We start from the raw sequence: 19,661 nt of genomic DNA on the forward strand, positions 1-19,661 counted from the left end.
ATCTACTAAACTAAAGCAAATAAAGAGAGTAGGCCTGTTATACTGAGTGATATATATTATACACACTGCTCTGCTTTCTGCATGGACCTCACAGCTGTTCTCTCTGGAAACATGGTGACGCGATGAAAGCAGTTTCTATAAAATAATATCCAGGGGATGCATGCAGAGCTGTCATTGGCTGAGATAAGTCCGGCCGTGCGTCACGCCTCCACCGTTCCCTTTCACACTCTCGAGCTATATGGCCAGGCTGCTGACACCTTCTGCAGATCAAAGGACCATTACAGGACGTTTGACCTTGGAAGCAAGGGGCCTGCAGGGAGGCTTCAGTCTGGGTGAGTTGGTTAAGCTGTTCTTGCTGATGCTTCAAAAGGTCCATCAGGTCACTCAACCCTGGCTCAGGCAGAGTGACAGGAGGAGTGTGTTGGAAGCGTCCCTGCTCCCCACACTGAAAACCATAAGCAGATGGCAAAGAAGAGCTGCGCGCCCTGGCACCCCCTGGAAGACCCTCCCTCTCCCACCTAATAGCCTCACCACAAAGGTCCAGCAAGGTGGTATTGTGGTGGCGACGGACAACTTGTTTGAGTTCCCTGGGAAGAGAACTGTCAAGAACGTGCTCAATGAACTGATCACGTAGTAGGATATCTGCGTTGGGCATCCCATCAGGTGCATGTTGCGTGACTTGAGCCATTAAAGCCATAAGGGCTAAGGAATACTCCTGCAGGGTCTCACCTTCGAGTTGGTGACGAGAAAAGAAAGCCTGTTGTAAGGTGACGTAAGACTGAGCGCAACCATATAGCTCCTTTAAGATAGCGAGCACCCGAGTTGGGTCTCCTCGCTCTGCACTAGTGCAAAACGTGATCTCTTCTTTGGCTTCGCCCTCAAGATGATCAAAGAGGAATAGGGCTTGGTCGGCCGCAGAAAGATGGCGGGCACACGCACATGCCTGCACCTCCTCTGACCACTCAGCTATGCTTATGCCTGTCTTTCCGTTAAACATGGGACATTTACGGTCCCTTGGAATAACAACTAGCCGCTCAGTGACAGCAGCAGCAACCCCCGCAAGCGGGGCCTGACTAACCGTAGCAGAAGAGGAAGAAGCACCACCAGAGTCCGCCAGGGGAACAGTACGCTCCTGACGAAGTCGCTCGTTGTCTGCCCTAAGCTCATACACTAGGTCCCAGAGCTGCTGCATCTCCTCCTCCATAACGACGAAAGCTACACCAAAGCTAAGAAAATGGTATGGAGGGGTTAATTTTGGGATTACACACACACACTGCTGTTTTGGCTCTATAATCACAGTGAAAATACAAAAAAATACAATACACTGCTGAAACTACACACAATTTAGCAAAAAAAACTAAAACATGTCTCTGCCCTTTTTATGTGGCTATCCTGCCGATAACGCCAAATGTGACGGTGTGGTGTATAGGTAAGAGTTTGTGTTGCCAACAACGCCACCTAAGGGAGTTTCACCCCTAGGAACTAACTATTGATTATAAAAGATTTACCACACAAGGAACACAGGCTCGTTTTACATAACGGGCCAGAGACGGTTTCAGTTAACACAATTACTTTATTTTATAACAATCAATTAACTATTCTAAAAACACCAGATCCACATAATACAATCAGCTAAAAGGTCATACTGGGGCATAGGAGGTACAAGACAGGGCTGGGGCTTACCAGGCGGCAATAAATAAATAGGGGGGAAGGGTCCAACTCAAAACTACCCGTGACACCGCAAACCAAACAATAGGACTTGTGAAGACCACCACCACCAGGGACTGGGGTTGCCGCCTCAGGCCGACAGCACCTGTCTGACAAGAGGAAGATGGTTAAAACCTCCACACAGTATTACACTCAAATAAACAACTAAATAAATACTCAAACAAACAAAACCAAATGAATGAAGGTATCCAAATAAAGTCGGTGCACCATGGTTAATATAAAATAAGAAAAACACTAGTATATAAACTAAATTAACAAAAGAAAATAACAAAACCAAAATAACAGTTTCTCAAAGTAAACAGTGAGTTATATCAGGGAGACTTGGTTGGCGAGTTCCCTGAGAGCCCGAAACGCTACAGAGTCCCGAAGGGACTGGTGACACTGGTGACCCCGTGTCACCAGACACGGGGCTCGCTACGCAACCGCAAGTTATTCCAGTAGTGAGTCACTGCAAAGAGCCAAAACAGCAGGACCAGTTGTCCGAAGGTGGGCCTAGCAATTAATAGCAACCCTGAAAAGGGCACAGGTAGCCTACATATAATATTATTTAGAGGCCAATTAAACACATGGATATCAATAACTGAATTTACAGGTTCCCATACAATCTATTCAGCCACAGCATAGCACCCGAGCCGTCAGGGGAGAGGGGCGCACAGGCCATGGAAAAATCCCGCTGCCGCAATAAATAATATAAAATAAGCCAGGAGCCAAGTGTCAGATGATAAAGGGAGGCAGACAACGGCAACTCACCAGGTGATAACAACACTGCGCCCAGGGGAGTCCTCAGCGGAGCAATTTATCCGCCAATGCACCGGCAGTCAGATGCGCTGTCCAGATGCGAGTGTTGCCAAACGGCTGCCACGACAAACAATTCATTTGGGCCACGCCGTGCTCCAGCCACCAGCGAAGGGGTTGACAGCAGCGCCATATATACTGAGAGTTATGTCATCTCCGTTCACTCCAATGGACCACTATTTTACAGGAATGGCGGATCGTGGAGCCTCTCAATCGTTCCCCGGAAGTTAGCGCCAAGGCTAGCAGAGCTATGGAGTTGCAGCATAATAGACCGTTCGTGACGGACTTTTAAAGGTAAGAAGAAGTTTAAAGATTTATATTGCGGATATTATCAGTACATATGATTCAAATTAACATGTGTATTAAAGGATGTCAGTGGATTATACCTAAATTAGTAGATTTAGGGAACGTTTACAGATAACAGATTAAGCTAGGATACCGAATCAAGTTAGCAACACACGTTGAACAGCCTTTTAATTGTAAATTCCGTTCTCTTAATGTCATTTCGTCCAACGTTGTTGAATTAGAGAAGAGGGGCTTCTAAACGGGATCGTATGCGGGGGTGGAGGGAGTTACATATTAGATCAATTTAACTTTAGTGCATGTAAGAGTGAGTGTTTTTAGCAGAGCCATATTGTGTCCTTGTGATTATTACCTGTCTGTATAATGTTGCAGCTCAGCTGATTTTGGATTGATGGCAAAGGGAGAGGGACTTAAGTGAGAGTGAAAACACAAGGTAAGTTTAATACTACTGTTTTATATAAGTAAACACCTTATCTCCCCAAGGCAATTTCCCATCCAATAGGTGTGCTATATAGGTGTGTATAACCCTTTCTCCTGTATGTTACTCAGTGGTGTAGTCTACGTGATACGCTGGTATACGCCGTATACCCACTAGAAAATGCCAGTGATTTCCGTATACCCTCTTAAAAATGAGCGATGATACGTAACAACATCATTTTGTGACTGCGCTTTCACGCTTTCGCCCCTTCTGTGTTAATACTTTTGGATATCTGGGGCTTCCGTCGCCTGTGGCCTGTTGCTAAGCAACAGCAACATACTTTGTTCGGCTCTGATAAACCCCACGTGTCTCTAACGTTATCAGAATTTGATCCGTCCACCATTCAAGTTCGCGGAGCGCTAAACAGGAAGCAAACATGAAACGAAAACAGACGACAATATTTCAATGTTTTCCGAAGTTTCCCCTATTACCACTACGGAAGAAGAGCCAGGTCAGGCGGCTGTCCTAAAGGTGACAGAGAACGAGCCCGGCGCTACCGCAAATGTACCCGGTAAGTGAAATTAGCATGGTTATCATTAACGTAACTGTAGCTAACTTGCTAGCTAACTTGATCAACGTTAGTGTGGTGGATCAATGGAAGAGAAAGGGAGTGTGTGTGTGTGTGTGTGTGTGTGGTGTGGTGTGTGTGTGTGTGTGTGTGTGTGTGTGTGTGTGTGTGTGTGTGTGTGTGTGTGTGTGTGTGTGTGTGTGTGTGTGTGTGTGTGTGTGTGTGTGTGTGTGTGTGTGTGTGTGTGTGTGTGTGTGTGTGTGTGTGTGTGTGTGTGTGTGTGTGTGTGTGTGTGTGTGTGTGTGTGTGTGTGTGTGTGTGTGTGTGTGTGTGTGTGTGTGTGTGTGTGTGTGTGTGTGGTCTTAAACAGAACACAATGTTTATATTATCTCCTTGTTTTGGACACAGATGAGAGCTCCTGGCCAGCCTTGTGGACTGAAAGTCAGGCTATGGAATTTAAGAACAGGCATCCTTGGTTAGAGTGGAGGGACAGAAAGTTAGGTAAATGTCAGCACACATGCAAAGGAAAGCTGATCTAAACAACAGAAATTGATAAAGTCAATGACTATGCAAATGAGAGTTCATTCATGGTCATGTTAAAAGTGCATTTAAAACATTTGCACCATTACATTACTATATGTTAGTTATCAGTAGTTGTCAAATAATTAGCTATTGAAAAGTGGAAAATGTTTCTCCATTTATCTGCTTTTCATGCATTTGTTAGCCATGATGTAAATATTGTAAGCAGTTTATTAAATACTTTTGAGTAAATCTTGTCTCTTTTCTGCAGATGTTATTGGTAAAAACGTGTATTATGCTAATTAGTCATGGGTTTGTTTATTTCCAGGTTGTGCTCTTTACAGCGCAACACAATCAACAGGTGTCCTCACAGAACAACGAGTGTCTATGTCTGAGGAGTGGGTGCACTTTAAGATCCAGTCCTCAGATTCAAGCAGATCAACATCTCTGGCCTCTTTGAGAAACAAGATTAGACGACATGAGACGTCCAGAGCACACAAAATAGCCCAGGAGCTCACGGAGAAGGGTGGACAGGATGTAGTTGGAAATGTGGTGAGAGCTGTGTCAGAGACTGTGTTTGCAGAGACAGATTCTGTATTCAGAACAGCATAATATCTTGCGAAGATGAACCGACCTTTTACTGACCATGATAGTCACATTGAGCTTCAGGAAAAAAATGGTGCCAACATGGGCACTAGTCTGCACTCAAGGTACAGTTCCACAAAAAGTGTAGAACACATAGCAAAAGAGATGCAGAAAAAAATAGTTCACAGTATTGTGACGTCTTCTAGCAAGTTGTCTGTTCTCATTGACGAGGCTACATCTATCAGCCACAAATCTGCAATGATTGTCAACTTGAAAGCCTCAGTGGATGGAGCTACTCCTGAATTTGTGTTCCTGGAGCTGGTTGAGCTGGAGAGCCAAAGGGCAAAGGATATAGAAGAAGCTCTGCTGAACTGTTTGGACACTGCAGGCTTCACTGAAGAGTGGCTTCAAAAGAACAGGGTCTCATTTGTTTCTGATGGAGCCAGTGTCATGTTAGGCAAGAACTCTGGTGTGGCAACCAGGCTGACAGCAAGGTACCCTAACCTCTTCACATGGCACTGCATGAACCACCGTTTGGAACTGGCTGTATCTGATACTGTGGATGAGGTTCAGGCAGTCAACCACTTCAAAGTGTTCCTAGAGAAGATCCACAATCTCTACAGTCAGTCCAATACAAATTCACGAGAGCTTCTGGAAGCAGCACAAGAAGTGGGCTCGCAAGTCCTGAAAATTGGCAGAGTTTTAAGTACGCGATGGGTGGCCAGCAGTTTCCGTTCTGTAAAGGCTGTGTGGACATCATATGAAGTACTCAATAGACACTTTGAAAATGCTGCAGGCGACCAAACAAGAAGCAGCAAAGAGAGACAAACTTATAGAGGCCTGGCACGTCGAATGCAAAGCAAGGAATTCCTGTGTGACCTCGGACTCATGTTTGATGCACTGTCTGAACTTGCAAACTTGTCTCAGCAACTCCAGGCCCATTCTGTCACACTCTTGAGAGCAGACCATCTTCTAAAGCGCACCATCAGAGTGCTGGCATCATTCAAAGATACCCAAGGAGAGAAATTAGAGGAGGCACTGACTGCACAAGCTTTGGGACATTTAGGATCTGTTCCCTTGGAGTCAAATGCAAAGCTCACACCAATCAATGCAAAACAATTCCTACAAAGTCTGATCAACAACTTGGAGAAGCGTCTCTCATTTGATGGTGAAATGCTTCATTACATTACATTACATTACATTGCATTTAGCTGACGCTTTTGTCCAAAGCGACTTACAATAAGTACATTCGACCAGGAAGACACAACCTTGAAGAAAACAGAATCATATAAGTACATCAGGTTTCATAGAGCCAAACATTTCAAGTGCTACTCAACTGGCTTTAGGTAATCCAGTCCTTTATTGGTATAAAAGTGCTTCGTTAATCGTTCTAACGCTCGAAGTGGAGTCGAAAGAGATGAGTTTTCAGTTTGCGCCGGAAGATGTGCAAGCTATCTGCCGTCCTGATGTCAATGGGGAGCTCATTCCACCATCTTGGAGCCAGGATAGCAAACCCACGTGTTTTTGCCGATGGGAACTTGGGTCCCCCTCGCAGCGAGGGCGCAACGAGTCGTTTGGCTGATGCAGAGCGTAGTGCACGCGCTGGGGTGTACGGTTTAACCATGTCCTGGATGTAGGAAGGGCCAGATCCATTTGCAGCACGGTAAGCAAGTACCAGTGTCTTGAAGTGGATTCTAGCAGTTACCGGAAGCCAGTGAAGGGAGCGGAGGAGCGGAGTGGTGTGGGAGAATTTAGGAAGGTTGAAAACCAGACGAGCCGCTGCATTCTGGATGAGCTGCAGAGGTCGGATGGCACATGCAGGTAGACCAGCCAGGAGGGAGTTGCAGTAGTCTAGGCGTGAGATGACGAGAGCCTGGACCAGAACCTGAGTCGCTTTCTGAGTCAGCTGGGGACGTATCTTCCTGATGTTGTAAAGCGTGTATCTGCAGCAGCGGGTTGTAGCAGCGATGTTTGCAGTGAAGGACAGGTTGTTATCTAGGGTCACACCCAGATTCCTTGCAGTCTGAGTCGGGGAAACAACTGAGGTGCCGATGTTGATTGTCAGGCTTCATGATCTCAGTGTTCTGGATACAGGCAACTGACCATCAACCCCTGGCATACGGCATGGTGAGGCACAAGTGAAAGGACTCTGCAGGCGGTTCAATCTTGGTGAAGAGCAAGCAGTTAATGGTATGAGAGATTTCCTTGAGCACCCAGACAGTGAGCCTGAAAGCTTAAAGCCACTCATACAATGCATGAAGACCATCCCTTGCAGCACTGCTGAGTGTGAAAGGGGCTTCAGTCTCATGAACAATATATGCACAGACAAGAGATCGACACTGTTGTTGTCAAATGTAAGTAATTTGATGATGATCAGCATCAATGGGCCCCCTGTAACACTTTTTGAGCCAAGGAAGTACGTCACAACATGGCTGAGAAGCCATCGCTCTGCCACGCAAGCAAGGAGGCAATGCACACCTCAGATGCCTGAGTACAAACATATCTGGAAAGCTCTGTAGACTACCAGACTATGTCTAGAAGTGTTCCATCCTTTTTCCAGGGCTTGTGGACTAACACAGTGAACCCAGTATGGACATGTTGAGTGCTTTTTCAACCCTCATTTATTGAGGTGAAGCTTATTTGTTAATTTGTTTCTTGTTTGAAGCTAATTTGTCTTGTAGCACTTCAAGGATGTTTGCTTGTTCATTTAAGCTGATACAGTACATAGTTTGACAATGATTTATGGAAGATAATAGGGCTGAACAAGTTTGAATAAATATCTAATGCATTGAAAAATATGTTTAAAATGATTATTGTGTGATATTTGTGCAGATCTATGCGAAACAAAGATGTTTTTTAAGTGTAGAATATGATGTGTGGGCCAGGACATCTGTAGCATGACCATATTTATTGTATATTAATTGCAGTAGGCCATATTGAGATTTTGATAAAAATGTCGATTAATTGTTCAACCCTAGAAGATAGGTGGGCTTTTTCCATCATTGTTCATTCTTTTATTTTGTTATTGTTAATGTCACTGGCAGTTAAAAGTCACATAAAAATGATTATAATACATTGACATGTTGATAACACATAACCAGTCTCAAGACTAGTTATGCATTAGTGAGTGTGATGGTGTTCATGAGGTGTTGCTTCGAGACAGGTGTCGCTCCGCGATGCGTCGCTCTAGGATGGATGAATACAATTATTACAGTATACCCACTACAAAAAAGTAGACTACACCACTGCTCCCTCTTTCAGCACAAGAACCAGAGGGGGATTCAATGGAGCCTGAATACCTGCACTGAGACCCTCACCCTGCACGCTGAGTCTCAACTCTGTGTTTTTCAAGCCTTTCCCTGTTTTTTGTATTAAACAAAACATTAAGCTTTCCCAATGGTGTGGTTTTCGTTTTGTGAAAAAGTGCAAATGCAGTGTTTGTATATAATTACATCAGATATGTTTTTGCTGTTGGTTGTGAAATTGCTCCTGCTGACTTGAGCCAGACATGTTTTCCGCTCTGTGTCAGTGGGGAAGCCGTACATTTGTACTCCTTTCTCAGAGCGATTTGAGCATCCCCAGGCAGCACAGCAAACCATGGTGGCGACTAGGAGGCAGCACAGCAAACCAGGACAACACGGAGGAAAAGGCACAGACAAACTGCATGATATGCTATTCAATGTTTATTGAATTCCATGTATTTGCAATGGATGTTCCTAAAACAACACATTTAACATCATCATCATCATGCTGCTGCTGCTAGTCCTTTGATAGTCACCTGTCCTTTCTGAAAGCCATAAAGATGACATTAGTCATTTAGATAACTTGTGTCCTCAATTACCATGGTTACTGAAACTACCATGAATTTAAGAAAATGGTAGACATTAATCTAATCTGAATTTGAAAGCATTACTTTAGATCCCCTCCCTCTAAATATATCAATAAACATTAGAAAGTGATGCTCCTGACTACCATACAAGTTTAAGAAGATAATATTGGTTTTAAAGAATTCAAAGCTATAAATAAACAGCAACAGGCTCTTTAACCAAGGCACTGCTAGCCTAACATGTAAACTCATTGTTCACACTAATCTTAATATTAGCAAATTCTATTTTATTTTTAAAAACATATTGATGTAAATACATACACATATCGATTTGTTGTATAAATATTGCAAATCAAAACCTTTATTCACTAATAATTACCAAAAATCGTAGTTCTATCTCCTGTTATCAGTGCATTCACATTGCCCGCCATGAACTTCCGGGGAACGATCCTCGTCTACATGAACCACGTGACGATAACCGTTTTTGGACTTCCGTTGTCGTAACTCTTCTATCTATATGGCACTGGTTGACAGGTAAGTTACGAGCTACGCCACACCCTTGTATTTATACTTCCGAATATGCAACTAGAAAGACTACAAATCCCAGAGTCGCATAAGTGAATTTAGCTAGCTGACATTAACGTTACACATTACACTCGTGTTACTCACCGAAACCTTGTAAAGCCGGTCCCGCATGCTGGAACCGGCTTGGTGTTGGTGACGTATGCAAGACCAGAGTTGTAGTTCATTGAGCGCTTCACACAACAAAATGTATTACTTCACAGTTTTACGGTACATTTGTATTTTTTTTACTAGCAAAATTATCTTTTAAATTGACAAACATCATATGTGTAATTCGTTGCACAATTCAAACGGGATCAAAAGATAATCTTTCTCTCTCCATTGACTTCAACCGGAAGGGGAGGGACTTCGCCGGTGTGGCTGATGTGTTTTAACCACACACATCTCTACAAACACACACACACACACACACACACCAGTGGCAGCTGGTGGAAACAATTTTTGGTGGGGCTATGGAAATAGGGACCAAACCATACTAGGGCGGTCCGGGGGGATCCTCCCCCGGAATACTTTTTTGAGAAATGACCCCTTAAATTATGATGGGGGAGGACAACTTGAGGCTTAAAATATGAGATAATCCATAATCTTCAATGTGGTTAGCTATGAATCTTCCAAAACTGCAACAGTACAGTAGGCCCACACAAACTGCAGAACACTGGTGCTTTGGGAACACTCAAATTATGTAATTCCCATTTAAAATCAGGAGACTAAATACGGTGTGTGTGTGTGTGTGTGTGTGTGTGTGTGTGTGTGTGTGTGTGTGTGTGTGTGTGTGTGTGTGTGTGTGGTGTGTGTGTGTGTGTGTGTGTGTGTGTGTGTGTGTGTGTGTGTGTGTGTGTGTGTGTGTGTGTGTGTGTGTGTGTACTCAACCCGGTATCACGGCAAGACGTGAACATGTGACGATTTACCATGCTGGGAGACGTGAAGATGTCACGGTTTCGTCCCCTTCAAACGTGACAGCTACACGGTATTGTTAACCAGTGGAGAAATAACCGGAAATACCAAGCAAATGCTACCCCGACGTAATGATTTATTTTTTAATAGTCACACTCGATTACAGCGATTTTCTTGTTGCCCCAGCTGGTCGACACCTCTTTTAGCATAAACAAAGGCTACATTCATGTATTAAATCGATGTTAATACATGCGTGTGGATGTGGAATTAACGGACGTGACGTTGTGCGATTGAGTTGCCAAGCAACAGCTTCGGTTCATGTTACATTTATTTTCACACAATGCGTCTCCTTGCAGTATCAACACTAATTTGGCTGACTTTTATATTTGATCCAATTGGTAGATAGGCTGTATTTAAACCATAACCGTGCAGAGCTGATAGAAAGGGACACCTGGTGGTCAAAGCACGTTATTGAATTTTATTATTAGATATTAATAGGATCTCTATAAAGTATATTCATTACTCGTTATTCTCTACTAATAGTTCATTAAAGACTGTATATAATGACTAGTTTGAACATCCCTTTCAAGATTTCAAGATTTTATAAGCTAAGGTTTATTGACATATATTATACACAACTACTGTGTAGTTATGCAATGAATGAAAAACTTGGGTCGCAGGTTCCTCAACAGTGCATTACAAGACATCTATCAATATGTGTGTATACTCCACCATTAAACTGTCATTCTGCACATTTCTTATACTATCTACATACATCTTATAAGAGTATAATACATATGTATAATATCAGTTTAATAATAAACAAATAAGTGCTTAAACTTAACATTGCAGGAAAGCAATATATTAGACGTTAAGTACTTTGTCAGGCTTAATATTTATCTGTAGATACAAATGTCACTGTGTGTGCTGTGTGCTCTGCATGTGTGACCATTAAAGAATCAGAATCAGAATACCTTTATTAGTTCCACAGAGGGGAAATGTGCAGCGTTACAGCAGGAAAGAGCCACAGACAGCTTAGTGTTGCATATCTTACATGCGTTAAAAAAGTACTAAGTTAGAATAAAATAAACAATATGCTAAAAAAGTACTAAGTTATAATATAATAAACAATATGCTAAAAAAAGATAAAAAGTTACATAATTTTCAAAAATACAGATCAAAAACAAAACGGCATATATATTGATTTAGTGGCCAGGTATAAATTACAGTTATTAATGGCATATATATATATTGCACATATAGCACATATTGCACAAAGTTGGTTTGTATTTAGCAGCAAGGGGTGTTATAGTCTGTGTTGTGGTGTGTGTAGGAGGGTCTACAAGGGGCAGTGCTGGTTGTAAAGTCTGACCGCTGCAGGAAGGAAGGACCTGCGGTTTCAAGAGGGTTTCATCCCGCCATATTCTTCTTAAAGCTTTTTTCTTATTCAAAATAAGACCTTAACCTAAAGTACTCTTTAATGTTTAAATTAAGCCTTATTAGTTTGTCTGTTTTGCACATCCTCCTTTTAATATCTAATAATAAAATAATACAATTCAATAACGTGCTTTGACCACCAGGTGTCCCTTTCTATCAGCTCTGCACGGTTATGGTGTAAATACAGCCGATCTACCAATTGGATCAAATATAAAAGTCAGCCGAATTAGTGTTGATACTGCAAGGAGACGTATTGTGTGAAAAATAAATGTAAGATGCTGTTTAATTGCTTATATATTTCTGATCCACGTCACATCTTCAGTTTTGGCGGAAGTTCTCCTGTTTGTCTAGAAGTCTTCTCAGCAGGGCTCTATAAATAGAGAATTACGGCAGATATGTCATATTTAATGCAGCCGAACCGTGTATTACAAAGCCGTTATGTGATGACTTTCAAAGAGAAAAGCAAGCACACTCGGAATAAAGTATTATTGTATTTTTAAAAAACGTTTTCAGATTTCACATCACATAAACACCAAATCCCAGCATGCATTGCGGATAACCATCCAATCATCGAGCTGAGGATCTGTTTCCGGTTTCGTTTAATGACCGATGTATTTTGTTATACACACATTCCTTCACATTTACATTTTAATGTGCATTAAAGTATTTCGTGAGGCCTTCTAACATGTTTTTAAATATAACTACGGTTGTAGTTGAATAGTTTGTAAATTAACATGAACCGAAGCTGTTGCTTGGCAACTCAATCGCACAACGTCACGTCCGTTAATTCCACATCCACACGCATGGATTAACATCGATTTAATACATTAATGTAGCCTTTGTTTATGCTAAAAGAGGTGTCGACCAGCTGGGGCAACAAGAAAATCGCTGTAATCGAGTGTGACTATTAAAAAATAAATCATTACGTCGGGGTAGCATTTGCTTGGTATTTCCGGTTATTTCTCCACTGGATAACATGGGTTAACAATACCGTGTAGCTGTCACGTTTGAAGGGGACGAAACCGTGACATCTTCACGTCTCCCAGCATGGTAAATCGTCACATGTTCACGTCTTGCCGTGATACCGGGTTGGTCATACTTGCCAACCCTCTCGATTTTCGCGGGAGACTCCCGATTTCATTGCCCTCTCCCGGTTTCCTCCCAGGGTCATATTTCTCCCGATCTCTGACAAAATCAGATTTACTCACGACTGTTTCCACTCGGACACACCATTGTTTAGTTTCCATGGTAGCGCGTCTCTTTAGCAGCGCGCATGCATTGCCCTTACAACTACAATAAGCATGTAAATGTTAATCTACAGCTCCGGCGATCCACTAGCACCGGAGTCTCCACCTGCAGACGCAGCCATCCTCATCAACTACTGACTGTAGCGTCACCTTGGATACGAGTCCAAACAACTCACAGACACACAGGCCAGGGCGCTGACAGGGCGCCCTTTGAGCATCAGATCTGACAACGCTGATTGGCTGATATTATGTTTCGGCGGCATAGTATACAGATAGCAACAGTCAGCATGTTGGCTGCTCTGGCTGAGGGCTCCTTTCTACCGCCCGGACGAGAGAGGGTAATGATACACGCTGCGGCCAGGCAGGAAACATGTGACTTATCAGTAACTTTAGACATCGTAAAACTATTTTAAGGCGAGACACCCCAGGTGAATAGGGTAATTTTTTTAACTTAAAGGTATCAGCTAGAAATTTCTCCAGTTAATTACTTAAAATAAGGCAATTGTCTTTTGTATTACAAGTTTCTGAAATAGCATGTTTAAATATGCAAATTCCATTATCTCATTAAATATGCACATATTTTAACACATTTCAGGAATCGAAATCTGAATTTTGGATATAGCCAGATTAAAAATTCTTATTTCATGTTGTAGTCATATTAGTATCTAAGGCTTTTACAGAAGGGATATTGGATATCTCTTTGTATCACTCCATAAATCAGAAAATACTGTCAACAGCCCTAAAATATCAATTTTCGCCATGTTTTTAGGTATACAATGTTGTATAATTCAGGCTATGAATTATATATGAACAAACCCTTCAGTAAAAGCCTTCATAATATTGATAGGAATATAACTGGAAGGTTTGGTGTATGTACGTGCTACTGAAATTGAAATTTCGAACTCGGAGTAGGAGAAAAAACTCATTTTGAGAAAACGACCTTTAAAGATTGCAGTGAGGCGCTAGCTAAACCCTCCTGTTCTTTGGATGATAGCTTGCGCATCGACGCACTCCGGGAAGGTATTTCATGTTCAGGGTCATTTTTTTTTTATAACCTTGCTTCGTGCAAGTGACAATTGTTGTCGTCTTCTCTGTGAACGTTTTTTTCGCCGTTCTTTTGGCATTTTGAGATTTCAATTTCTAGCTGAAAGCTAACCAGGAAGTGTTTTAGCACACCACGTGACGCATCTGAACGAATCACGTTGTCAGAAATTGACACCAGCCAATGAGATTTTGTTTCTTGGTTTAAGACCCCTTTGTGCTTTCACGATTGGTTGCTGATACAAAGGAAATGACCATATTTGGATCTGATGAGATTGTGCAGGAGAGACACAGCTTTCCAGCGATACCTCTGTTGACATGGTGCACACAGCGGTCGCGGTACTTTATGTTACGTTAGAATGCTAACTTTTGGTGAATTTAGGAGAAATCTACAGACGCAAATAGACAAACTATAGTAAAATAAACACTTAAATGTGTATTTTGTACGTTTTCCTTCCAAAAGCCTGAAAGAAAACATGTTATGGAATCAAAATCTCAAAATTGACCAGTACTTGAAAAACGATGTTTTTGCCTGCCGTGTCTCGCCTTAAACGAGATTTTATTGTAGATTATACAGTTTACTGATACCAACTATATAATATTTACCTTGTTCATTAAAAATAAAAAGGTCTTCTTTTTTTTTTAAATATATATATTTTTTTTTATTACAATAAAACATGTGGGAAAAGGGGGGGCGGCGCCCCTATGGGCCGACCGCCACTTACACACACACACACACACACACACACACACACACACACACACACACACACACACACACACACACACACACACACACACGATTTAAACGCAGACCTTTGTTCCTCCATGTTTCGTTGTTATTGTTTCACTGCGTGGACCCGCAATTTTTTTTCAAACGCTCCCTTTTTTGGTCCATCTGCGGCGGTAATAGGTTTTGTGCGCTGTGATGATTCGGCTGTACCTTTAATATGTAATGTTGTGAGGAAATCTTTCCTCCAATAAGTCATCCAAAATGTATTCACTTCAGGTTTACGAAAGTAACTGTAATCAGATTACTAGTTTTTCAAATGTAACGCGAGCTGAATACAGTTAGGCCTACTTGATTTTTGTATTCTGATTACGTAACGCCGTTACATGTAGATCTTCTGTGTTTTGCCTATAGGCTATTGCTCTGCTGGATCGATTGATGATGTGACCTCTGTGATGAGTGTCTGTGTTTTCCTTAAATTCTAGTTGAGTAGGAATATTAGCATTATAAAAAATACTCAGGTAAGGTAAAAGTACCTCAAATTTGTACATAAGTATACTACTTTAGCAAACGTCTCAGTGTCCACTGTGGCTGCAGTAAACAACACTTTGTTACATCAAGTGATTTCTTTCTGTTGGTTTCTTCTACTTGGGGGCAGCAGAAGAAGCTCTATGAGCATTCAGTCTTAACATCACAACATCCTTTGTTTGTGCAAAGACCCCTCACCACTTCCTGTGTCTGCAGAGGACAACAATTAAAATCAGCTTTTTGGAAAATACATCCTGGTTTGTTTAATGTTGGACCAGAGTTGGACCCAAGAGCTATTTCAACCTGCAAGATGTTCCCAAATCCTTCAAACAGTACTAGATATGGCCATGTTGTAGTTATTATATTTGTATAAAATACTATAAATCAGATTTACTTATTGATAGTGTAGTATACTCCATGAAATTATCTTATGAGACAACATTAAGTGGCTGTAATTGTCCTTGTATACTAGGTGATGCCCCCATTGAAGTGTTCTTCTGTAAATTAAGTTATAATATCATTTATAATGATGAATAATTAAAATAATGATTTATGATTTTATTAAATATAATAATTAATTTTTATTTTAATTGTATTATTTTGTATGATCATTAGTTCCTCCTGATAGCCAATGTATTTTGTTTTTTATATATAGATTTTTATATATTATCGGATTTTTTTAAATTACAATTTAACTCAGGAAATGTTATTACGTTATTGGTTGTATTCAAGCTGTGGAAACCTGCCCCTACTGTATTGTACTGTGCTGTGTGTATTATCCCTCCCGCCCCCGTCTCATTCATAATGCTGTAAAGATGTATAATGTAATGCGATGTGTGTCTCCCTCTAGCGGTGGGACTCAGTACAGCAACACAGTCAACAGCTCTGCAACTGCTCAACCGACCAGCTCAGCCATAAAGACACCCAACAACAGCACCATCATCTTCCCATCACCAGTCATGTGACCAGGGGTGTTTCTGGAAACTGGATTCTGCAGTCAGAACTGCTTCTATGGCTCTGTCTGGATGTCCGTTGGGGGCTAGAGGCATCGACTTCTCTGCGTTATACCAAAGACGACATGGACAATCAGAGCCACATGCTGACTGTTATCTTCAACTGCAGCAGCTATGACGTTGTCATGATGTGTGCTTTTTTTTTTTATTAGTCAATTTATTGAACATGTCAGAAACAAAAACATACAACAATAATATATTCTCTTTTTTCCTTTTTTTCTCACTCAAATTAATAATTATAACAAAGTTACACAGCTTCGTGTGAATGGTAAAATAATTGAAAACGTCAATGAGGTCAAATACTTGGGAGTGATCTTGGATGCCAATTTGACTTTTGAAAGGCATATTAGAAGCATGACTAGAAAGCTGAAATATAACATTTTCAAATTTAAACATATTAGGAACTCATTAACCATAGAAGCATCGAAAACCTTTTTGCATGCCATGATACTATCACATTTTCACTACTGTATAACCTGCTGGTCCCAAGCAACTAAGACTGCTTCTTTATAAACAAGCCTTCAAAGTTATGGATAGACTGCTTCTTTATAAACAAGCCTTCAAAGTTATGGATAGAAAGTCATTAAAACACCATCATTGCAATATACTGTCCAAATACAAACTGTTCAGTTTTGATAGTCTTGTTCTACTTTCCCGAGTTCGATTGGTATTCAGAATCATTCACAATTCTACAACACCACCGTTGAGGGGCTTTTTTCAGTTTCGCCGTGAGCAGAGTTGCAGAAACTCCAGATCTGCATCAAATGCAGATCTAACCTCCCTCTGAGGCGCACTGCCTTTGGACCATCAGCATTTTGGTTTACGGCCATCAAGCACTGGAATACTCTTCCAGTTTAACTTAAAACCTGTACTGATTTTAACTCATTTTCCTATGGTGCAAACAAATGATATTAAGCAACCAGTCATGCCAACATGAATTACACTGTAATCTGAGTTTTTTTTTAATTTGAACTGTATTGTCATACTATATCTTAGATATTTTTATTTAAGTGTATTTGAAGTGTACTAAGTATTATGTTCGTAACCTGAATTTAAAACAGGCTTTGTAATTATTTGAGTGACCGAGATCATGTAAGTGTATTTCAAGTGTACTATGTATTAATTTATTGAGCTGTACTTAAATCAGGTTTTAAAATAGTTTGACTGACTTTTATCCATGTATTTTTTCTTTTAATGTTTATTTTATTAGCTTTTCTTTTTAATGACTGATTTTAAATGCCATTTTCTTAATCTCTTTCATTTTTTGTAAAGCACTTTGAATTGCCTTGTGTTGAAAAGTGCTATATAAATAAACTTGCCTTGCCTTGCCTTGATAGAGATCATGCAATGTTATTATTTGTTTATTGATTGTTATGAACCTGTCTGAGGACCACAGATGGAAATGAGCTATTAGCTATAATCTGGCATATTGCATCTCTTCTCTTTGCTGAGATGAATGTTTTTGTATGCATGGTCCTTCTATAAATAAATACAAAAAAAAAAGTACAAAAAAACAAAACAATAATAATTCTCAAATACCTGGTGCTTACCTCTTCCTGTATAGGGCATTAGCTTACTACAGGAAATCACCACCGTATATTGTGATTTTCAGAGTTTCTTTTAACATAAGAGCTAAAAGGAGCATTTTAAAGCTGCATTACTGAGTTAGTTTTTTTTCCACTTGGTGGCAGCAGATTGTTGCTCATTTACACATCCAGGACACAAAAGAGCTGACAGAGTTTTGCACCACCACCATGATTGATGTAAGGTGCTGTACACTCACACTGTTTTAACCTTGGTTAGATACTGGGAGTACATTTTCCACTTATTTTGTTTATTGATGACGGAAAGATCCATGTGATTTATGAAAGATGATAAAGATATGGACTGTTAACCCAACAAAAGCTATGAGAGTTTTCTTTATCAGGATTTTAAATATTACAGGTAAATACAGGACTAATGTGAGCGCTGTGATTAAATAAACTAATTGCCACGACCAGGTCCAGGTGGACTTTTCCTGTGTGTGTGTGTGTGTGTGTGTGTGTGTGTGTGTGTGTGTGTGTGTGTGTGTGTGTGTGTGTGTGTGTGTGTGTGTGTGTGTGTGTGTGTGTGTGTGTGTGTGTGTGTGTGTGTGTGTGTGTGTGTGTGTGTGTGTGTGTGTGTGTGTGTGTGTGTGTGTGTGTGTGTGTGTGTGTGTGTGTGTGTGTGTGTGTGTGTGTGTGTGTGTGTGTGTGTGCTCGAGTTACTACTGTTGTGGCAGTATTGGCTGAATGCATTGATGAGTCAGGAAAGTACTAGCAGCAGCCAGCTTTGTTGGATACCTTCATATCGATCATTTTGAGGATGGGGCTTTTGGGGGAGGCCTGAAGGGAAGGGGTTTCGGTGTTGATAACTTGGCGACTTTCTTGTTAGATTTAGCTACATTTGGAGCTAGTGCTTCATTAAAAACACCATTGCGCTGCTGGTTTAGAGTACTTAAGCAAACATACTAAGGCCCAATCCCAAACCACGCCCTACGCCCTACACACTACCCCTCCGTTTGCGCGTTCACGCGGAGGGTCCGCCATATTGAGGGCTGTTCCAAACCACCGAGTGTGGAGCGGTGTGGAGGGGGAGTGGACTATCACGCCCTCAAACAGCGAGTCTGCATCGGTGCTGACTTGAGACCGGTCTCAACGCTGTGTGTGTCCGTCAGGAAACACGCTGTTTACAAGTAGTTCTAGCAAACATCCACTGTATGTGTGTGTTTGGTGTGTATTGGGTTTGGTTTATGTGTATTTGTAATTAAGTTGTTGGCATCAGTTTTCAGAGATGAGTTTGCTGTGGTCCGGTAGATCTTATCTGCTTCTGTGTTGAATGTGTCGTGTCGGCTTTCCAGCAGGGCCCGGTTTCTTTTTTTAAATAATTTTCAGATTCTTTCGTTTTGTCTGGGTGAGGTCAGGTGAAAACTTCATTAATGGGAAGCGTATGGAGGCATTGGGGAAAGGCTAAGCGGTTAAGATGATCAGTTACCTGAGTTGTTTGACGGTCGTTGCCTGGGTTCCATGGTTCTTATCGTTGATGGCAATGGATAAATGTACCAATCTTAGAAGTGTTAATGGAATGTCTCTTTTTGTTGGTAATTGCAGAAAATACTATTAATACGTTTATTTATTATAGCACCTTTCACAGAAATATAATTTCACAAAGTGCTTCACAAGTAAGAACAACATTTAAAATTAAGACCACATAAACATGAATACTATAACCACATGAGGCAGACATTTTTAAGGTCAACAAAAAAACATAACACAGACCACGTGGAGTCCAGAAAGGAACAAACATAATAACAGAACACACCACACACATTTCAAATTAAAAGCCAAAAGGTAGGTCTTCAGTAGTTTTTTTAAAAGCTTCTACGGAGACTGCAGAGCAGATGGCTATAGGGAGAGAGTTCCACAGTGT

At 41.1% G+C, this 19,661-nt stretch overlaps 1 protein-coding gene across 2 annotated transcripts; it reads left to right on the forward strand.

Moving 5' to 3' along the window:
• Window positions 1–3,564: 3,564 nt before the first annotated feature.
• LOC117563118 (E3 SUMO-protein ligase KIAA1586-like) lies at window positions 3,565–5,193 on the forward strand. Of its 2 annotated transcripts, XM_034241287.1 has the most exons (3): window positions 3,565–3,815; window positions 4,221–4,313; window positions 4,660–5,193. In XM_034241287.1, the coding sequence occupies exons 1-3, from the start codon at window positions 3,710–3,712 to the stop codon at window positions 4,941–4,943; spliced, it is 483 nt and encodes a 160-aa protein (XP_034097178.1). In that variant the 5' UTR covers window positions 3,565–3,709; the 3' UTR covers window positions 4,944–5,193. The 2 variants fall into 2 exon arrangements, 1 of the variants encoding a protein (XP_034097178.1); XR_004571663.1 differs by lacking the exon at window positions 4,221–4,313.
• Window positions 5,194–19,661: the final 14,468 nt, after the last annotated feature.

Source organism: Gymnodraco acuticeps, unplaced genomic scaffold (genome assembly GCF_902827175.1).
Source record: "Gymnodraco acuticeps unplaced genomic scaffold, fGymAcu1.1, whole genome shotgun sequence".
Lineage (NCBI taxonomy): Eukaryota > Metazoa > Chordata > Actinopteri > Perciformes > Bathydraconidae > Gymnodraco > Gymnodraco acuticeps.

Excerpts from the sequence above, each read along its gene's own strand:
- LOC117563118 (XM_034241287.1), top strand. The coding sequence starts at position 3,710 with ATGTTTTCCGAAGTTTCCCCTATTACCACTACGGAAGAAGAGCCAGGT. Across the intron at positions 3,816-4,220 it reads CGCTACCGCAAATGTACCCG|ATGAGAGCTCCTGGCCAGCC; the intron begins GTAAGTGAAATT and ends TTTTGGACACAG. Across the intron at positions 4,314-4,659 it reads GTGGAGGGACAGAAAGTTAG|GTTGTGCTCTTTACAGCGCA; the intron begins GTAAATGTCAGC and ends GTTTATTTCCAG.